The sequence below is a fragment of the Natator depressus genome, chromosome 7, assembly GCF_965152275.1.
Source record: "Natator depressus isolate rNatDep1 chromosome 7, rNatDep2.hap1, whole genome shotgun sequence".
In the NCBI taxonomy this organism is placed as follows: Eukaryota; Metazoa; Chordata; order Testudines; family Cheloniidae; genus Natator; species Natator depressus.
The window spans coordinates 64,524,544-64,545,007 of NC_134240.1; the positions used below are offsets into that span (position 1 = coordinate 64,524,544).

Here is a 20,464-nt window from a genome sequence, read left to right on the forward strand (position 1 = left end):
GGAATTTCTTCCTATGCCAGTCTATGGGAATTGCTTCATCATGCTGTTGCTGAATCAATCAGCAGATAGCACATTCCTGACGGCTCCGTGCTGCTAGATGTTATCTTGTTCTTTGGTTCTCCCATTCTTGAGGCTGTTGGGTGGATTCCAGTCTGCCCTCCGGGGTCCTCTGGTTATTTCCACTTGACGCCTTCTTCAGCCGATGGACACTGGATTCTTAGGCTGGCACCTCCCTGATCATTCAGTTCTTATCCACACCAAGCATCCATCCACATCCATCCTCTATCTCTATTTTAATCACAGTTGTTAATACAACAAAAGGGCGGGGAGTCTCTGGGTGCTGTGTCTGTTGTTAGAGTATTGCTTTGAGTCTCTCTCTGTGAATTGCTTTGAGAACAGACTCTGTCTTAGAATGTACTAACGCAATTAGCAGCTTGCAAGTTTCACATACAGAGGGAGAGAAACAGTACCAAAACCCAAGAGACCTCTTAATTAGTAATACCCTGGAATTTAAACTATGGGGAATCAAACTCATTTGTGATTTTAATACAGAACTTCTTTAATATGATCCAACATAATCCCCCTTTTGACACTAAGATTTATAATCGTCAGTGTCACTTTCTATGTAGCCTATTCAAGAGAAGGTACTGTGAGGCAATTTGAGTTTGTGATTCCAATTCATGCCACATACACGATCCTAGTGATGTATCTTTACTACAAGGTTCTGGGGCAACAGGCAAGGTGAGGCACACCCACTTTTGAGGAGTCCATTCGGTACAACCTCTAGTGTCCAATAGCTTCCCTCCCTCCCCAGCCCACTGGCTCAAGGTCCAGGGTAGCCAGAAGGATCCCATGTGTAATATGGGGAGTGGGCTAACCTTCAATACCTTTGCCTCCAGGGACTGTTGGTGTGCAATTTTGACAACAATTTCTCCCATTAACAAGTCTGGTTTTACAATACTGGAAACATATTGAATCCATTCATATTGATAAGTGTCAAACAATGATCTCTTTCTTTTTTAACAAATGCATCAAACCTTAATATTTCCCAATATGACCCAGAACATTTTGTGTTCCAAAGTAGCTAGTGCAAGTTTCTGCATTTCAGTGCATCCCATAGCTATGGCTGTGTAGTTTCCTATTTCTAATTTTTTTTTTTCTTATGCATAAGCCATGTGGTAGTATTAAGCCATTGCCAAAGATTCCATCGGGCTTTTAGGTTACCCAGACCAATTTGGACCAAGTCTACGTTGGCATGTACTTGTTTTTGTATCAGGCTGTCCTGTAGCTGGGACAGAAAGCTTAATTTATTTTTAAGTTCCTGCAGGTCTTCAGTATTTTTTTTTTTTTAAACACACAACAGTGCTAGCAACAAGACAAAACACAAGACAAAACATAGAACACAAAACACAATTTCTATTGTGACAGTAGATTCATGGTTTTGGGTTGCTTTTCAGCTGGCATTAGCTTTTCCTGATTTTCTGAAAGACAAAAAGAACATGTTTCTACCCCTTTTGGGGTGGCAGATTATTGCTTAAAATATTTCTTTTACAAATACCCTTGCTGATTGCAGGCAAAACAGAGGAATTGCCCCCACATTTTCCTGTTTTTGTTCTATAGGCAGGCCAGGTTTCAATGGCTTTTATCTTTTAAGGGTTATGGGGAAATTATCCCACTGTTTAGTCATTAAATCCCTGAGTTTTCCTTCTTATACTGCAGACCAAGTTAATAATGTTTTTCCTGCTGTGTTAAGCTTTAAGTTTTATTTACAGGTAATAACTGAGAAGCATCATTACCATACGACGTTAAAGGGTTTTTCCAAAAATCATACACACTATACATTGTTACAGGGATACTTATTATCATTAAATTTATTAAAATTATCTTGTTATCCCATGCCTTTTATTTAGACAATTTGTTTGCTGACCAGGTATGTCCTTTATCTGCAGCTCCTTTGTGCTGCTAGTTCTTTCCTTCCTTTATCATTTAGGTAATTTGCATTTTCACAGAAGCTTCCTGCTTTTGGATTTAAAGCCATCAGCAGCTCAGAGACTCTATCTTAAAAGGGACACAATCAGCTTTCACCAGAGTTTTGATTACTTTTAACTTCTGCTTCCAAAACACACAGCAATCTGAAAAAGAAAACCCAACCTATTGTGGCTCCCTTTGGAGCCCTAATAGCATTTTAATTAAGTAGCATGGTATGTTTGCATTTCTTTTGCCCCTTCTACAATATACCCTGCACATGTTCTGGGGCAAATGCACATTCCTTCCATAGTTTAACTTCTATAACATTATCCAGATCCATTTTTACATAAGGTGTCACTATTCCTTTTTTTTTTGCTTGCAGAGGTTTCATGTACCTTTATCAAAGTGACAGTCTGATTACTCAGAGCCATTTTAAGACTCAGTGTTTCTCACATTGCTTCTTTTTGTTTTGTGCACCTCACCCCTGCTGTTGCTTCAGAGAGGCACTGTTTTTTTAATTTTTTTTTCTACAACTCTCATCTGTTATTTTGTTACAAAAACAAACAAACAAACAAAAAGAATCGAGAAAATTTTTTTTTTTATATTCTCCTGATTTTGACTGCCCAGCTGCAGCCACAACTTAAAAACATTTTAAATTTTGTAAAGCATTGAGTTACCTTTTAAGGGTTGAATGCCAAATCCCAAAGCCAAACAGCACTAATTACCTGTGTCTAGCAAAAAGGTCTGTCAGTTTTGCAACTTTGAATTAAAGAGTCAAATGGATTTTTAGTGGCATTATTTAAAACAAAAACAAAACCAACTGGTCCTTAGAACTTTACATATTTACACACACACAGATAGATACATACACATTTTCTTTTCTTTAACATCCCTTCCACGTTGCTCTGTTTTTTTACATCTTACATTCCCTTTATACATTTGAGGCAGCTAAGTTCCAATAGAACCCTCTTATGTTCTTTTAGCAAATTTGACTAAATTGTCCAGTCAAATGATTTTAATCAGATAGTTTATTTTTGCCTGGCTAATTTACAGACATTCCTTTGGAAAAGGGCCCATTTTTCTTTCAGAATGGCTGCAAAGAAACCAAGAATGCTCTTTCTCTAACACTTTTCCTTTTTAACATTTTCACAAAGTTTAGCTGCTTAATTCCCTCCAGCCTCTGCAGAGTTAACTTTTTTTTTTTTTTTTAACTCTTTATCTTTGTAATTATGCCTGGGGGTGCCATACATAGGACCTTCTCCCCCTTTAGCTGCCTCCCTCCAGCCTCTGCAGAGTTAACTTTTTCACTCTTTTTGTATTCCTGGAGTGCCTCTTTCACTATTTTCAGCTGGCTTTGGGTATTTGTAGCCAGCACCTTCCAATTGTCTGCTCCCTTTTCCGTTTGTGCCTTTTCCTCTTTACATGAAGACAAGCGGAGGGAAGAATCCTTACATGCCTCACACAACAACCAAATTGCTGCTGCATCTCTTTTGGCAGCACTAGAAGGTTTGTATATGAGGATATACTGAGCCAATCTATCCTCCAGGTCCGAAATAGTGCAGACATCAGCTAGGGCTTGTTTAGTCCAAGGACTGTGCCCAAATTTTTGAAGGTTTTGTTTAAAAGGTGTAATTTCTTTAACAAAAGGTGAGGTTGGAGTTCCTTCTGACTCCATTCCTCCCTCTGGTACTGGCTTACCCTGTTTTCTTTTAAACATCTTAACATGGATATATCAATCTCTTTGTCACTGCTGGTATTACTTAGCAAGTGACACAGCCAAGATTCTGAAATCATAGCTTAATCTATGCGTTTTTCCCCTGCTACCTTCCCGGAGGCCAGCAGGTCCCCTGCTACCTTCCCGGAGGCCAGCAGGTCTGGTTAACCTATTTCTCCCCGCTACCTTCTCGGAGGCCAGCAGGTCCGGTTAACCTGATCTTCCCTGCTACCTTCTCGGAGGCCAGCAGGTCCCCTGCTACCTTCTCGGAGGCCAGCAGGTCTGGTTTAATCTGTTTTCCCTGCTACCTTCTCGGAGGCCAGCAGGTCTAGTTTAATCTGTTCTTCCCTGCTACCTTCTCGGAGGCCAGCAGGTCCCCTGCTACCTTCTCGGAGGCCAGCAGGTCTGGTTTAATCTGTTTTCCCTGCTACCTTCTCGGAGGCCAGCAGGTCCCCTGCTACCTTCTCGGAGGCCAGCAGGTCTGGTTAACCTAATAGAAATGCCTAGCTCACTAGAGCTGGCGGTGTGCACACCAATATTTACAATAACTGAGGTTTTTTACCAATATTCCCCCTTTCGCAATTCTCCACCAAAATGTTGTACCAATAAATTAAAAACCAGCAGGATCTTATTAAAGGGAAAAAGGCAAAATACCACATTTATTGTGAATACAGAAAGAATCATAGTAAGCAGTTAGTTACAGCTGTAACATTCCATTCAATCTCATCTTTATTCACTCATTCATTCATACAAACACACACACACACACACACAGGTTCTGCAAGGTTGTTATCATAGTAAGCAGTTAGTTATAGCTGTAACATTCCATTCAATCTCATCTTTATTCACTCATTCATTCATACAAACACACACACACACACACACACACACACACAGGTTCTGCAAGGTTGTTATTATAGTAAGCAGTTAGTTATAGCTGTAACATTCCATTCAATCTCATCTTTATTCACTCATTCATTCATACAAACACACACACACACACACACACACAGGTTCTGCAAGGTTGTTATTATAGTAAGCAGTTAGTTATAGCTGTAACATTCCATTCAATCTCATCTTTATTCACTCATTCATTCATACAAACACACACACACACACACAGAGGTTCTGCAAGGTTGTCATCATAGTTACCAGCCTTAGAGTTGCTCATGCCAAGCCACTGGCCAGGTGGCCTGGACATGAGGAGGGAGCAGGGCCTTGTCAGATGCTCATCTGATGCTCCTGGAAGTTGGTTTGCAGAATCAGACCCCAAAGTTCTCACTTTTTTAGAGTCTATTTTTATAGGAATTTCTTCCTATGCCAGTCTATGGGAATTGCTTCATCATGCTGTTGCTGAATCAATCAGCAGATAGCACATTCCTGACGGCTCCGTGCTGCTAGATGTTATCTTGTTCTTTGGTTCTCCCATTCTTGAGGCTGTTGGGTGGATTCCAGTCTGCCCTCCGGGGTCCTCTGGTTATTTCCACTTGACGCCTTCTTCAGCCGATGGACACTGGATTCTTAGGCTGGCACCTCCCTGATCATTCAGTTCTTATCCACACCAAGCATCCATCCACATCCATCCTCTATCTCTATTTTAATCACAGTTGTTAATACAACAAAAGGGCGGGGAGTCTCTGGGTGCTGTGTCTGTTGTTAGAGTATTGCTTTGAGTCTCTCTCTGTGAATTGCTTTGAGAACAGACTCTGTCTTAGAATGTACTAACGCAATTAGCAGCTTGCAAGTTTCACATACAGAGGGAGAGAAACAGTACCAAAACCCAAGAGACCTCTTAATTAGTAATACCCTGGAATTTAAACTATGGGGAATCAAACTCATTTGTGATTTTAATACAGAACTTCTTTAATATGATCCAACAAGGAAACCCTCTAGTTGTGTGAAACTACTAATTTTAGTGTTAGGACAAAAAACTGCTAGTTTGGTTTGTTACCAACGTGTTTTTGGCCCATTAAACTTCCGTAGAAACTCTAAATTAAACTCTTTGCTATCTCTGGATAGCCACAATGTTTTTCCAAGACTGAGTTTTCTGGTTTCACAATGAAACATTTGATAGTCACATGACCTGTCTCTCCTGGGTCCCCTAAAAATGAAACTAACCAGTAGGCCAGCGTTTCCCAAACTGTGTTCCGCAGAACACTGGTGTTCCACACGATATGAATAGGTGTTCCGTGAAAGAATCTAGAATTTAATTTTTACTCTTGCACTTGATTTTTGTACTACTTTATACGCGCTTTCCAGTTATCAGAGTAACAGCCGTGTTAGTCTGTATTCGTAATTGTTAGTTCAAATTATTTTAAATTTGTATTTTTGCTTTGTTTTATAAAATAAAATATATTTGAGCATAAATAACACAATTTTTAATTTGAAAACCAAATGACTACAAAATAATATTATAAGTGTTCCGTGGCCAAAAAAGTTTGGGAAACGCTGCGGTAGGCAATGAAGAGAGCTGAGTGAAACTCACTGATTCTTTTGAACCCATTTAGTCTCCTATCAAATTTGTTCAGTTGCCAGTTTAGATCACGTTTCCCCACCCCTGAAATGCCAGCACTGCAACCTCAGCCTGAAAAGTAATCAGGATTCTTTCTGCTTCAGATATAAACAGCAGTAAGGATTCTGGAACTGAAATCTAGCTGGCAGTTCAATTGATGAGGAAGAATGGAAATGGTCTTTGCACAGCTGCAGTGGTGAGAGTAGTAAAAATAAAATACTGATCACATAAGATTCACAGACTAACAAGGAGTATGTGAGCAATACTAATGTGCCTTTTTATTTTATTTGTTTACTTAAGGAATAGAGCTATATTTTGACTGAAGAACTCAAAGTGAGCAATTGTGTCTCAGCATCTAACTCCCCTCTCCCAACATGAAACTGGTCTTGGGAACAACCGTCTTGCCTGACAAATCAGAACAGCATTTAAGACTGAACTTCACATTACAGATGAACTTCCAATAACGAAGCCAGACTTTCATGAACACTATTTTTACATCTTCTCCCATCAAGAATGCCAAGCAGCAGAATACCCCTTTATTAATAGTGCTGTATGAGTTATCAGCATTATCAACGGTTACAGAGTATTTCCTTTTCAAAATGTTAATCCAAGTTACCAAAAATAAAAAAGTCATTCTACATTTATCCACCCCCCTGATAGAAGCATTCAGAACCCAAGTATGACTTAAATGAGGCTTTAGGGTGAAATTATTAAAAGCAGACACCATCTGTCCAACAGAGTAATTAAAATGATGTTAATTGAACCACAGTTTAAATCCCAGTGAATACACTATGCTTATTGAGTCCAATAAACACATGCTCATATTAAGCTTGCAATCAGAAATGTACATTCGGCAAAATATTTCAGTGTGTGAGAGATTCAACAAAAAGGCAACTGATAAGCTTGTCTCAAAGGCAAACAAACATTTTTTTTTCTGTAAAGTGAAGAAAGAATGTCCAATGTCTCAAACTCCGCTGAAGTTAATATTTAGAATCCTTACCTTACAAAGACTCAGCTGGAAATAAACACACAGAAATACTGCAGGTGTACACAATCTAACCTACCTACCCAAAGGTGGCGCTAACCGCAATAAGAAAAGGAGGAATTGTGGCAAATTTGTTAGTCTCTAAGGTGCCACAAGTCCTCCTTTTCTTTTTGCGGATACAGACTAACACGGCTGCTACTCTGCTAACTGCAATGATGCTGGTACTTGTATCCTAGATAGCTGGTCCAGATGTAAACAGAAGAATGTTCTATATTGCCATTTTAGAGGTTTGAGCCCCACCAACCGAAGGCAATGTGGAAATGCAGATGGAATTATATTATAGATCAAAAAATCAAAGATCAAACTGTTACAGCAATACACATCCTTTTAAAACTATACAGCAGTCAGTTCAGATCTGGGCAATTTTACTTTGCCCCCAGTTGCAGAACTATGTTCCCTAGAGCAAGGAGATTATTTTAATTAAAGAGATGTGTTATATTTTATAGAAATGTCAGTTTCAAAGCATATAAACAAATCTATAAATCCAAAGTGTAAGAATTACAGGTCAAATACTGCTTTGACTCATGTACAGTAGAACCTCAGAGTTACAAACTGACCGGTCAACCACACACTTCATTTGGAACCGGAAGTACACAATCAGGCAGCTGCAGAGACGGGGGTGGAAAGCAAGTACAGTACAGTACAGTAGTGTTACAAGTAAAATACTAAAAAAAATAAAGTGAAAGTTTAAAAAAAGATTTGACAAGGTAAGGAAACTGTTTCTGTGCTTGTTCCATTTAAATTAAGATGGTTAAAAGTAGCATTTTTCTTCTGCACAAGTATCAAGGCTGTATTAAATCGATGTCCCGTTGTAAACTTTAGAAAGAACAGCCATAACATTTTGTTCAGAGTTATGAACATTTTAGAGTTACAAACAACCTCCATTCCCGAGGTGTTCATAACTTTGAGGTTCTACTAAATAACTCCCACTGAAACTCCCTTTGGATTCCAACTGGATTGCCTTCGGTATACATCAGGGCAAGACTGGAATCTGGTCACATTAGCAAGGAAATACAAACTAAGTTCGGCTAGCACTCGCTGGCATAGCAGCATGTACCCTACTTTGGAAACAACCACTCCTCTTTCCCAGCATACTCCACTCTGATAGAAGTGTTTTTAATCCCCCGCATCATGACAGGCCAGGATCTCAGTTTGTCAATACTACCTGTGTACACCCACAAACAGAAGGAAAAGCACAAGCCTTTAGGTAGAACAAAAGCTAACAAAAAAAGCTTACATTTAGAGCTGGGGGAAAGTTTAAGGACAAAACATTTTTTCATCAAACACACACAGATTTGGGTTGACCAAAACATTTAAAGAATTTGACAAATTGTTTCTTTAAAAAAAAAAAATCTGAAAAATAAAATATTTTGTTTCAACATTTTTAAAACAAAATGTTTTAACTTTTTCATTTGAAACAACTGTTCATATGAATTATACTTCAATTTTTTTTAACAAAATCGAAAAGAGGCAAAACCACAAAAACTAAACAAAAATATGTCTTTCTGGGTCAAACAAAATGTTATAATTTTTTACTTTTTCTTTTTGGTTTGGGCACTGAAGCCCGGGGGGTAAGAGGAGAGATATGTATATACACACAGCTCTACTTACAGTACCTGGGCCCAACCCAGTGGTCCTACAGAGATCAATGGGAGATCAATGGGGAAGGACTGCAAAATGGAAATTAAAAGTAATATAAAAAAGTACTATCAAGGAGATTTATTTATTTTTTAAAGAAAGTGAAGTCAACTCAATCTATTCATTTTCTATTTCTGAAATCTCTCTAATTGTTTGGAAACTAGTACCTATCCCTCTTTAATATAGGCTGTTTAAACATTGGTCAACCACAATATTTATTTTTAAAAAGTTGTTCTTAAAACTGTAAAAAGCTTATAAATATATTTTCCATTGCACACATTTCCTGCAGCTATAGCAGTGGATTGATCTCGTTAAAAAAAAAACCAAAAAAAAAAAAACCTTGGCACTCTAAAAGCACAAACAGAACCTTATAATAATATCCTGACTTATGTTACAAGAAATTATTATTATAAAATACTGGTAGTTAGGCAGCCAAATCCTTAAGTCAGGCAAACTCCGTCTGCTTCAAATGGGAGTTCTCCCTAAGTGAAAACTTAACAACAGCTTCAGGATTGGGCCAAATGATACACAAAAATGCTTTGGAGATCCTTTGATAGAATATGTGACAGAAGTTCAAAGGGTTTAATGCTCATTAAGTAAGTCTCACAGCACCCCTGTGAGGTAGGTAGAATGGCTGGCTCAGCGACTGATAATGGCAAACACAGCCTTTCAACTCCAGTTCACGGGTTCAAATCCTGAAAATGTTCAGAAGGTCTGAAAGTTCATAGTTAACAGTCTTGCTTCTAATACTCAGGTTAGCAGAGACCCCATAACAATAGGCACCACTGACAAATGGGGAAACTGAGGCGCAGACCAAGATTTGCCTCAGGCCTCCCCAGGAGGTCTGTGTTTTGTAAATGCATTTCAGCATCCAGTGGCCATGGGACTAATTTACTCCAGGGCTCAACATATTTCCCTGACAAGTTCTATGCCGACGACTGAGTCTACTAGCATTAGTAGAAAATACCTGTACTAGCATAGCCCCTCAAACCCATGTTTCTATAGGATCACATTCTCACTCCTCCAAAATAAACCAACCCTTTCCCCATCTCCACTCACCTCCCTTGGAGGCCCCCGCACTCTGAATTAATGCTTCCCACCTAACAACAACGCATTGCAAGGCAGCCCCCTCTTCCAATTAAAACAATGAATATTGGGGTTGCCCAGGCTTAGTTTATTGGGGGCGGCACTAATTATTTAAATTTGTGGGTGCCCAACATTGCTCAGTGGAGAGTTGCACATTAACAGTGTGCAGCCCCCACAATCAGTATATGCTGTATCCCCAGTAAGTTAGTGCTGGGGAGCCCCCTTTTCCTACAAGACATTTTATGCTGGGCCATCTCTCTATGCAGGGCTCTACTGCTGCTGCTAGTCCATTTGCCCTGCTCTCACACAGAAAGCTGCTGGCCTCCTCTCTTACTCCCAAAGAGAAGTAGTTCGGAGCTTGCTCTGCTCCTTGGCTTCCTCTCCTTTGTAAACAGAAGCAGCTCTATCCATTCTGATCACTGCCTTTCCTTTCCCCTCCCCTCCTCAACAACACTAGCCATGACTTCTCCACCCCTCCTCTCCAAGGAAGGAGGCAGTAACTTTCCAGCCCTAAGATGCCCATTCACTGTGGGCAAGTGTTTTATATACTCTCGCACCAGAACTCTTGGAGTGGAAGAGCTGTTCACCCCTCTCTTGCTAATCACTAGCTCAGAAGCAATGGGCAGTAATAAGTGGCTCTTAATCCTACATGTGGTTACCCAGTTTCCCCTGTGGATCCCAGGAAGAAGTTAGGAGAACACTGTTCCCCAGAAGACATAGGATCCTGTGGTAGGTCTCAGTCCCTCCAAAAACTCCAAAGGTAAGAGGAGACTCAGGTCTGTGGAGAATGGACTCATACCCAATGACAAATGAATTTCCATGGACTGGAGTGCTGCCAACCCTCATTTGAGCCCAAGAGCAAAGTGGGTTTGAAAAATGCCCTACTATAAGAGACATTTGACTTCTGTTGAGGTAACACCCAGGAACTACAAAGCTATATCTTTTCATCATCCACATGAGTCAGCAACAAATATTAGTGCCAGGTGTATACATTCTGGGAGTGGTATAAACACATTTTGCAATCTATTTGCGAACTGCTTTAGCTATGAGTGGCAGTCCATGTAACTCATGAAAACCAAAATACATACAACACCCCTTAAAGACATATTCAAATATAATATATTTTTATTATATATTTATTATATATTCATATATATATTTTTTTACCTGCAGTCATCAAAGGTTGATCCAGGAGACGAAAGTGCAAGGCGCTTGCGTAACTCATCCCTCTCACGTGTAACCTGGCGGAGCTGGAATAAAATAGTCTCTAGTTTCTCATTCATCTGCCTTGTGTCTAAGACAGGTGGTGGGGATGATGCTTTGCCTGTCGTACCTAATAAGAATATAAATATTTGGATTAGATTGTCAGATAACTTCTCAAGACTTGAACAAATAATATATGTTCGTTATAATTAGCCAGGCTAAATGGATAAAAACCATGCATAAGAATTTTGTTTAAAAAAAAAATAAACCACCCAAGCTGCAGTCCTGCATGCTGCCTCATGAGGCTCCAATGAATTCACTCAGACTGTGACAGGGTGCAGGGATCTGACAATGCAGACTGGTTTACAATATCGAGGCCCTTACATACTTGTCAACAGAGTCACCAACAAGTCAAGGTGCTAGAAGTGGAAGGCATTTTATGGGAAATAAGTAGCAGCAGATAGAGAGGCCTTTGTCTACACTGGATATTTGTCCCAATTACAGACACTGGTTGCCAGCTGCTAGTGTGGCTTCAGTGTTGCAAATCCCTACTATGGGCAAAGCTGTTATTGACAATGGTGGAGTTTATTGCATGGATGAAACTGGAATAAGATCCATCAATGCACGTAGCAGCTTTGCTAGTCTACACCGGGAACAACAATGCAGCTGCTCCAGAATTCCGCCCCGCTTTCCCCAGCGCGCGCGCACACACACACACACACACACACACACCCACCCCCTAACTATATACATTCACTGTTTTGCAAAGTATTACAACTGACTCTCTTTTTAAAATAACTTGACCTTTAGTTAACTATTTGCCACCACTGATGATGCCCAAAATAAAACATGGAAAGCCTGAGACATTTTGAGACAGTCTCTCAAGCTTCACTAAATCAGCTGCCAGGATAGAATCCATGCCCAAACATTGTGGATCAAGATGGTACAAAAATTCATGAAGACATTAAACATCATGTAACAGCTTTGACATTCAAAAAGAATCTGGAATGTAATACCTGTACTGAGTGACAAAATAATTCAATACCCCTTGATACATCACAACAGATCAATCCAATACATTTGAAATATGCCTTTAAAAAAAAAAAATCAAAGGTACATATGAAAAGTATCTTGCATTACATTTTGAATATTATTTTCTAAAATGAGTTAATCACATATTTATCAAGCTGAATTACACGACAGTCTCCCGAATGGGTTGTCACACATGAGGTTTATGTGGCTGAATCACTGTTGTTCTTTTTTAAATTTCAGCAGTGACTGATGGTGCACATTCCCTCAGACAGCTATAAACATCCATTCATCAGGTCACTGTAAGAAGAGGTTAACTTCCAGCCAAGACTTGTTAATTTGAAGTATTTTGTTTCAAAACATCCTGGCATTAAATCCAGTTGTAATTTTAGTTCTGCCAGCTAACTGTCAGATTCTAATCTTAGATGCAGGTCACAGAATAGAAGTTATAATCTAGATCTACGCTGAGATTTGTAATTCTGTAATTTTCTAATGCAGTTTTCCACAAGAAAAAAAAAACCTGACAATTTGCCTGAGGTATAATTTTAAAAAAAAACAACATAAAGATGAAGGATTTTAAAGTGAAGCCTTGTTAAGATGTGATTTTATTATAATCACACCTGCTTTCATCTGAGGCCCTCAAAGCACACTACCAAGGTAGGTAGTTATCTCTATTTTAGGACAGGCAACCTGAGGCACAAGGATAGGTAACCTGAGGTGCAAAAATTTCAAAAATGTTACTGATTTTGGGTGCATTACTTGAGACATTAGATTTCCAAATTTTCAGAAGAGCTAACCACACATAATTTCAAATGAATCAACAGACTCCCAGTACTTCTTAAAATTATGCCCAACGTCTCTCAGATAAGGCGCACAAAAACTGAGGTAACCAAAATCAATGGCAATTTGAAAATGTTGGTTTAGGGCAGTGGTTTTCAAACTGTGGTTCACAGTGGGTTGTGGTGGATCTAGTCAGCAGTAAGGCAGTGGGTCATGGCAGATCTGGTCAGCACCACCAACTGTGCCATTTAAAGTCCCGTCGGCGGTGCTGCCTGGCTAAGGCAGGTTAATCCAGCTGCAGGTCCAGCTCCTAGGTGAGGGCAGCTCCACATGCTGCCCCTGCCCAGAGAACCGGCTCCGCACTCCCATTGGCCAGGAACCAGCCAATGGGAGCTCAGAGGGCAGTGCCTGTGGGCAAGAGGTGTGCGGAGATGCTTGCGCGCCTCCACCTAAGAGCCAGACCTGCTGCTGGCCGCTTCCGGGATGCAGCGCAGTCCACAGTGCCAAGACAGGCAGGAAGCCTGCCTTAGCACCCCCATTGCACTGCTGATGGGGAGCTGTCTGAGGTAAGCCCACGCCCCAAACCCCTGCCCCAGCCCTGAGCACCCCCCCCAAACCCAGAGCCCCCGCCTCCATTCCAAACCCCTCATCACCAGCCCCACCCCAGAACCTGCACCCCCAGTCGAGTCCTGACCCCCTCCTGCACCCCAACCCCCTGCCCCAACCCTGAGCCCCCTCCTGCACCCCAAGCCCCTCATCCCCAGCCCCACCGCAGAGCCTGCATCTCCTGCCCAGAGCCCTAACCCCCTCCCGCATCCCAACCCCCTGCCCCAGCCCAGAGCCCCCTCCCATACCCTGAACCCCTCATTCCGCCCCCACCCCGCAGACCTCACCCCCACAACCTAACCCTCGACCCTGACCTCCTCCCACACCCCAAACCCCGCATCCCCAGCTCTGTTGGGTCGTAGGCATCAACAATTTTCTTCAACTGTGGCGCCAGAAAAAAAAAGTTTGAAAACCACTGGCTTAGGTGACTTACCCAACACAAGAAACAGTTGAGAGCAGAATCAATACAGGCTTATACATAAAGAACAGTCCCTTTTGGTGTTCAGTAAGAAAGCCTGTACCTACCACAAGATAAACCATTAATTTAAAAAAAAGTATAAGAAATCCAATGCACTGTACCGTTTTGCTAGGTTAGAGATAATAAAAGGCAGATGTGTTTGGCTCGACATGAACCCACTGTGTCTTCTTTCTCTGATATTTTTAGGTTGGAGATTCAGAATCACATTATTTCCTAAGGTACACTCTCAACTCCTATTGATTTCAAGGCATTGAACAATCTAGATACCGAAGATAACTGTGGCAGCATCTCTGCTGTCCCATAGTTTTACTTTATAAACTTTCCGAAGTTCTCCATGGTTTGCCTGTGCTATAGAGGCTACATATTCTAGGCCAGGCCTTCTCAAATTTAATTGCACTGCGACCTCCTTCTGAAAACAAAAATTACTACATGACCCCAAAAGGGGGGACCGAAGCCTGAGCCCTGCCACCCTGAGTTGGGGAGAGCCAAAGCCAAAGCCCGAACCCCACTGCCCTGGGCGGGGGAACCAAAGCCAAAACCAATGGCTTCAGTCCCAGGCAGGGGGTCTGTAACTTGAGCACCGCTACCCAGGGCTGAAGTCCTCAGGCTTCAGCTTTGGCCCTAGACAATGGGGCTCGGGCTTCTGCCTCAGGCCCCAACAAATCTAACCCAGCCTTGGCAACACCTTTAAAACATGGTCGTGTCCCACTTTGGGGTTCCAGCCCACAGTTTGAGAACTGCTGCCCGAGGCAAATGGACTGAACTGAATGCACGTCATTGTGGCCCGTATTCCTATACTGCTAGGACTTCGCCCGTTGTGCCTGTGTATTGAATATCTGATCCCTTGTTCTTTGATTACCAGACAGCTACATCATGGGGAGTGGCAACACAAGTAATATGAAAGTACCCGCTACATGGGTCATTCCAACTAGGTTTTTAAAATATTGTAATAAACCAGTCAACTAATTTCATTGGACTGTGAACTCTCTGAGGCAGAGATCACCCTTCTATTCTGTGGCCCAGATAGAGAAAAGTACCTAAATACATGTGTGACTTTACTATAGTGTGACAACTTACGCTTTGAGTTATGCATAGAGAAGGAACTTCCTGGATCAGGGCCTATGTTTGTACAGCACCTTGCTCAATCGGGTTCCTGTTATTACTGGAGTGTCTAGATGTTAATGCCACTGCATGTTTATTAATATACGGCTAGTTTTTCAGTCTAAATATTTCAGGTAACGATTTAGTATTATCACAACAAAAATGGAAGAACTAGTAACCACGAGAACTGTTCTGAAGTCAATCTAGGGCAGAAATAGACAGTCTAATGAGCATTCAGTTTAGGGGTATCTTCAACCTGATTTACAAATGAGCCTGCTTCACGTCCCTCCCTCAACCCATAAGGTTCCCCCAATTCCTCTACGATAAATTCACAAATGTCACCACTAAGTAAAATTAAGGCCCATCTCCTTGAGATGGTTTTTCCAATCCGATGAAAAGTTCATCATTTTGGTGAAGATAACTACTCATACACAATATTTTTTTTACTGGACCAACTTCTGTTGGTGGAAGGTGCAAGCGTCCAAGCTAAACAGAGCTCTACCTAAAAAGCTTGTACTGTCCACTGGCAAAAGTTAGTCCAATAAAAGATATTATCTCACCAACCTTCTCTCTCATATCCTGTGACCAACATGGCTACAACAATACTGCAAACACATATAAAATAACAGTTGTAAACTACATGCACACTGATGGTTTGTAATACAAAGAAATGGTGGGGAACAGTATTTCAGGTTGGTGGTTTGCTTTAACTAGCAGCGGATACATAAAATGATCTAGATAGGATAAACAGAGATAAGGAGGAAAGGAGGAAAAAAAAGATCCGGACCTATTTCTTCTTTGTAATTATGTGGACCTATGCTGAGAAGCAGCACTGTTTAATGGATAAGCACAGACCTAGAACAAACCTGCTCTGCTACTGACTTGCTGCATGGTTTTTAGGCAACTCACTCTTTCTACAGCAGCCTACATATCTGTCTCCACACTTGCACTGGAATATTAGAAGATCTATGGGAACTGTAACAAATGCTTACTCCAGAGGCGAAAAAAGGGAAAACCTGAGAGCCTGATGTTGATGAAAAGCCTGTTGGTCAAGAACAGTCCATCGTTAAGTTAACATTAACCCCTCTCCTACTTCCACAGCCAATTTTTGCTTGGGATATCAACTGTGTAATCTCTGAGCAAGCCCAGGAAGACTGCTCTGGGGACTTAAGTATATGAAATGTTGAGTTCTCTATTTCTTCACCTCATTTTTCTTGCCCCCTTTATGACACAGCAATCAATGTCCCTGTGCCAGTCTCCTTTGACTAGAAGAATGTCCTTGTGCAGAGTCAAAAATCTAAGCCAAGGAACACAAGTTTCATCTAAGTAATGCGGTATGGTGGCTAGCCTTATATGACAAGTTCTCATGATATGCAGCCTCAAAATTGGAAAGCAATTACTATTTTTAATTTAGTAATTGGTCACTTCTACAAATACCTTCAGAATAAGAGTTTTGATCTTAGTGTTTTAAAATTGTGCTTACCGGTCTGTATTCTTTTTCCACCTGGCTGCACGCGTTACACAACAGTGTTTCCTTTCTGTACTTTAGCCAATCAAATTAGTTTTAACGTGCACAAGTTTAAAGACTAAAGCTCTATTATCTAAATAATAAGAAAAGGAGTACTTGTGGCATCTTAGAGACTAACCAATTTATTTGAGCGTAAGCTTTCGTGAGCTACAGCTCACTTCATCGGATGCATCCGATGAAGTGAGCTGTAGCTCACGAAAGCTTATGCTCAAATAAATTGGTTAGTCTCGAAGGTGCCACAAGTACTCCTTTTCTTTTTGCGAATACAGACTAACATGGCTGTTACTCTGAAACCTATCTAAATAATGTTGCCTTTCAGTAACTTACCTGCTTTTTCAGACTAACCAGATTTGTCAAAAAATATTTATACAATTGCTGCCAAGTGCAACTTGTTTGTCTGCTTACATAAGCCTCACATCTGGCCTCAAGAACCAATGAATATGCTGGTCACCTTTTTTGGCCTATCTCCAGGTAAACCGTGTTCCATTCTTACCACTGAAATAGCCATATTGTTCTACTAGGAAATAGTTTGTAAGCAAAATTAATTTTGCTTACGTTATACTACATACATAAAATCTACATGACACATTAAACACTAACACCATCAACATTACATTTTCACAAAACGATCACTCCATATCTCACCTCTCAGTCCTCATCCTCAAAGGAAACCTGCATAACACCTTCAAAAGAGGAGCCTGGGAGCTTACACGCATAAGCTTGTTAGACACTAAAAATCATGGACTCAGTAAAGACACTGCTGTAATGAGCCATAAATCCAGTCTATAACCCACTTCATCCTACAACTGCAAACATAGCAACTGCACACTTCACATGTTAACATGTGAACTCCTTATGCTAAACAAACTGTTCCACCTTTTATTTAGTTGTGACACCCGAAGAACTCGGTGAATGAGACAAGCTTTCGAGCTTACAAACAGAAGTCGGTCCAATAAAAGATATTACCTCACCCACCTTTTAACATGAGTATTTGAGCAGGAAAAACAAAAATCAGATTTTGCAGTGTATCCTTCATAAATTCTTTTACAAAAAGAGTTGAAGTATTCATACTGTAAGTAATTAGATGTCAAATGTTTGAGTTTACAAAAATCTGCAAAAATCCTTTCCTTTTACATGCAGAACATACAACCCCCAATGATTGATCAAATGAGAGTAGTGCATGCTGACCCTCAAAACTATTGCTCAAAGTTGCTCCATAGATTGCATACTTTGATATTTCCTAAAATGACAGTCTCTGATCACAGTTTTTAAACCAAAAGGAGGCCAATTGCATGAGTGAAGGATTGGAAAACAAACTGGCCAAGAAACACCATAGTACTGGATCATTTTGCTGTGCAATTCTGAATGTAATTGATGGGTGAGGAAGAGTAAATCTAAGTGTTCCTGCAAATATATCATCAACTTATTACAAAATAGGACAAACCAGTCATTCACTCGATGGAGGTTACATATCTGTATTGCGCATTTGTGATATCACGAGGGACTGTGTGATCTAGCTAAAATATAATCTGAGGTCATCTAACAGAATGCACACTTCAGGGTTTACCACAAATTATTATAAACAAGTGCCAGCTGTTGCATGCAGATACCAAAACAAAAAGCCTATTCAGCAAGTTTTACACATGCTGTGCATCCTCTACTACCTGAATAACCACCAGGGGAACTCAGAATATCAAAATATTCTTATGGTCCTATGAATTATGACTCAGAACATTTCAAAGATTCTTGCCAAATGAAGACAAAAGACAACAGTCAGAAGTTATTAGTAGCCGTTTATTTGTATAGCATTTGTTTTAAGAAAATGTTAACACCAAAACAGCAGCTCACTTCAGCAAGAGCAAAAGGAAACTCGGACCATATCCAAAAGACAAAGGACCATTTGGATGCATATATTAGTAGTAGTATAACAAGATGACAGCAGGCAAGCTGTGAGAAATATTCCAATAGAAAACTACTATGTAGGTAAAGTAAAACATTATCAGTGGCAAGCAACAGTCCATTAAAAAAGTGAAAGTGAAAGGTACAATATTGAACTGTAGAGGCCGTTTACTGTGACAGGCAGACCATAATGAGCTGTGAAAGCAAGGAGGATCACGTAGTTTATGCACAAGACAAAAGAATGTGTGGCACCTGCGTGCTTGTAATGCACAGTGCAATGAACCAACATTACCAATGTGTAAAAAATTCCTTTACACTCAACTGAAAATAACTAAACTTAACATTTCTGAAAGACCTAAAGGAGGGAGGGGAAGGGCTTTGGAAAGATCCATGCAAAGATAAACACTGTCTCAGCTCACTGACCTCATGCCCACAAAGGCCAGAATAAGGAAGAAATAGATGTCTGTCAGTCCAGAAAGAATTCCTCGAACCTTGCTAGCTATAACAAACAGAGTAGAGGCAGGCTATTTTGGAATATGTGCAGCAGAAACTGCTGCTTCTGATTCTGTGGGATCTGACCGAACGGGAAGACAATGCATGGCATTTTCCTGACCCTATAGCCCCGCACATGGGAAACAAGCAGAGCACACACATAGGTATCCCATAGGAATTCAAGACCAAAGAGAATCAGTGATTCCTTTTGTAAAGTCTTTGGAACAGGGAGCCATAAAGCAAGAAAGCCCTGGGCATTAAGATAGATTGATCTACAAGAAAACAGCTGACAGCAAGAACGGTCACTAAGCATGCCAATAGTCAAGCTGACGGAGAAATCTGGGGGAAAGAAGCCTTCCAGAAATAACACTAAAAGTGAAAAAGATGGACACCCAAAGACCTTGGCTCACTTGCCTTTATTCAAACCAAGGTAGAGAAGTTCTGCCTAGACCTGCAGATTGGACTTTCAGGGACACCAATGATGAGCTGCCAGAGAACACCAAGATACTAAATACGAGAAAGGGAAATGGAGGAACCAGAAAGCAATGAGCAGGGATCCTAGTTCTCCAGGATAAAAAAACCAAAATTCTCGAATACAAAAACAAAAATCTACATTTTTCTGTAAGTAAAATGAAACGCTGTTTCCCGCAGCTCCCATTGGCCTGGAAGGCGAACTGCAGCCACAGGGAGCTGCGGGGGGCCATGCCTGCCGACGGTCAACATCAGCAAAATGTCTCGCAGCCCGCAATCAGATTACCCTGATGGGTCGCATGCAGCCCACGGGCCGCAGGTTGCCCACCACTGCTCTATATGCTGGAAGCAGGTTATTGAAGCGTGTTTTGCAATGTAACTTTAAAGCGCATTCAAAAAAATCAGTCACAAGAGGGAAAGGTTGCGTGCATTGAGTAAGTGACATTGGTATTTTCAGTAACATTTAGTTATAGTTAATATGGTTTTTATTTTTTCACAAAATATAAAAATTAAAGATTATCTGTAAAAACTAAATTCTGCATTTTTCCGTGGCAAATGAATTTCTAGGATCCCTGGTGATAAGAAATCAATACTGACTGGAGTATGTTCTGAGATATACACTACAGACATAGATCTGAAATTAATGGGAATATATAAGGGGATAATTGGCACTCAAGGTACTACTTATGTGACAGGCCAAGGCAGCTGAATCTGGCCTTTAAGGAACACAGTGGGAACAAGGCCAAGAAGTAGAGAACTCATCCCAGGGAGGTCACAATGGTCTGTGACACAGTAGAGACCAAAACACTCCTAGGAGGCTGGGGAAACTGTGTTACTATACAAGTTAAAAAACTCTTTTCCAGTAAATTAGTCAAGTACCAGAGTGAAAGGCCAACAACCTGATGTTATCGTAT

The 20,464-nt window shown here is 40.7% G+C and overlaps 1 protein-coding gene across 3 annotated transcripts in view; it reads right to left on the reverse strand.

The window, feature by feature from the left end:
- The window catches only part of DLG5 (discs large MAGUK scaffold protein 5), a 199,973-nt gene that overhangs the window by 80,105 nt on the left and 99,404 nt on the right, over positions 1–20,464 (reverse strand). For all 3 annotated transcript variants that reach the window (XR_012640280.1, XM_074958658.1, XM_074958660.1), the window contains exon 3: positions 11,131–11,296. Coding sequence is in view for 2 of the 3 variants with exons in the window: in XM_074958658.1 (XP_074814759.1) it covers positions 11,131–11,296 (166 nt within the window). In the remaining variant the exon portion in view is untranslated. The remainder of the gene's footprint in view (positions 1–11,130; positions 11,297–20,464) is intronic.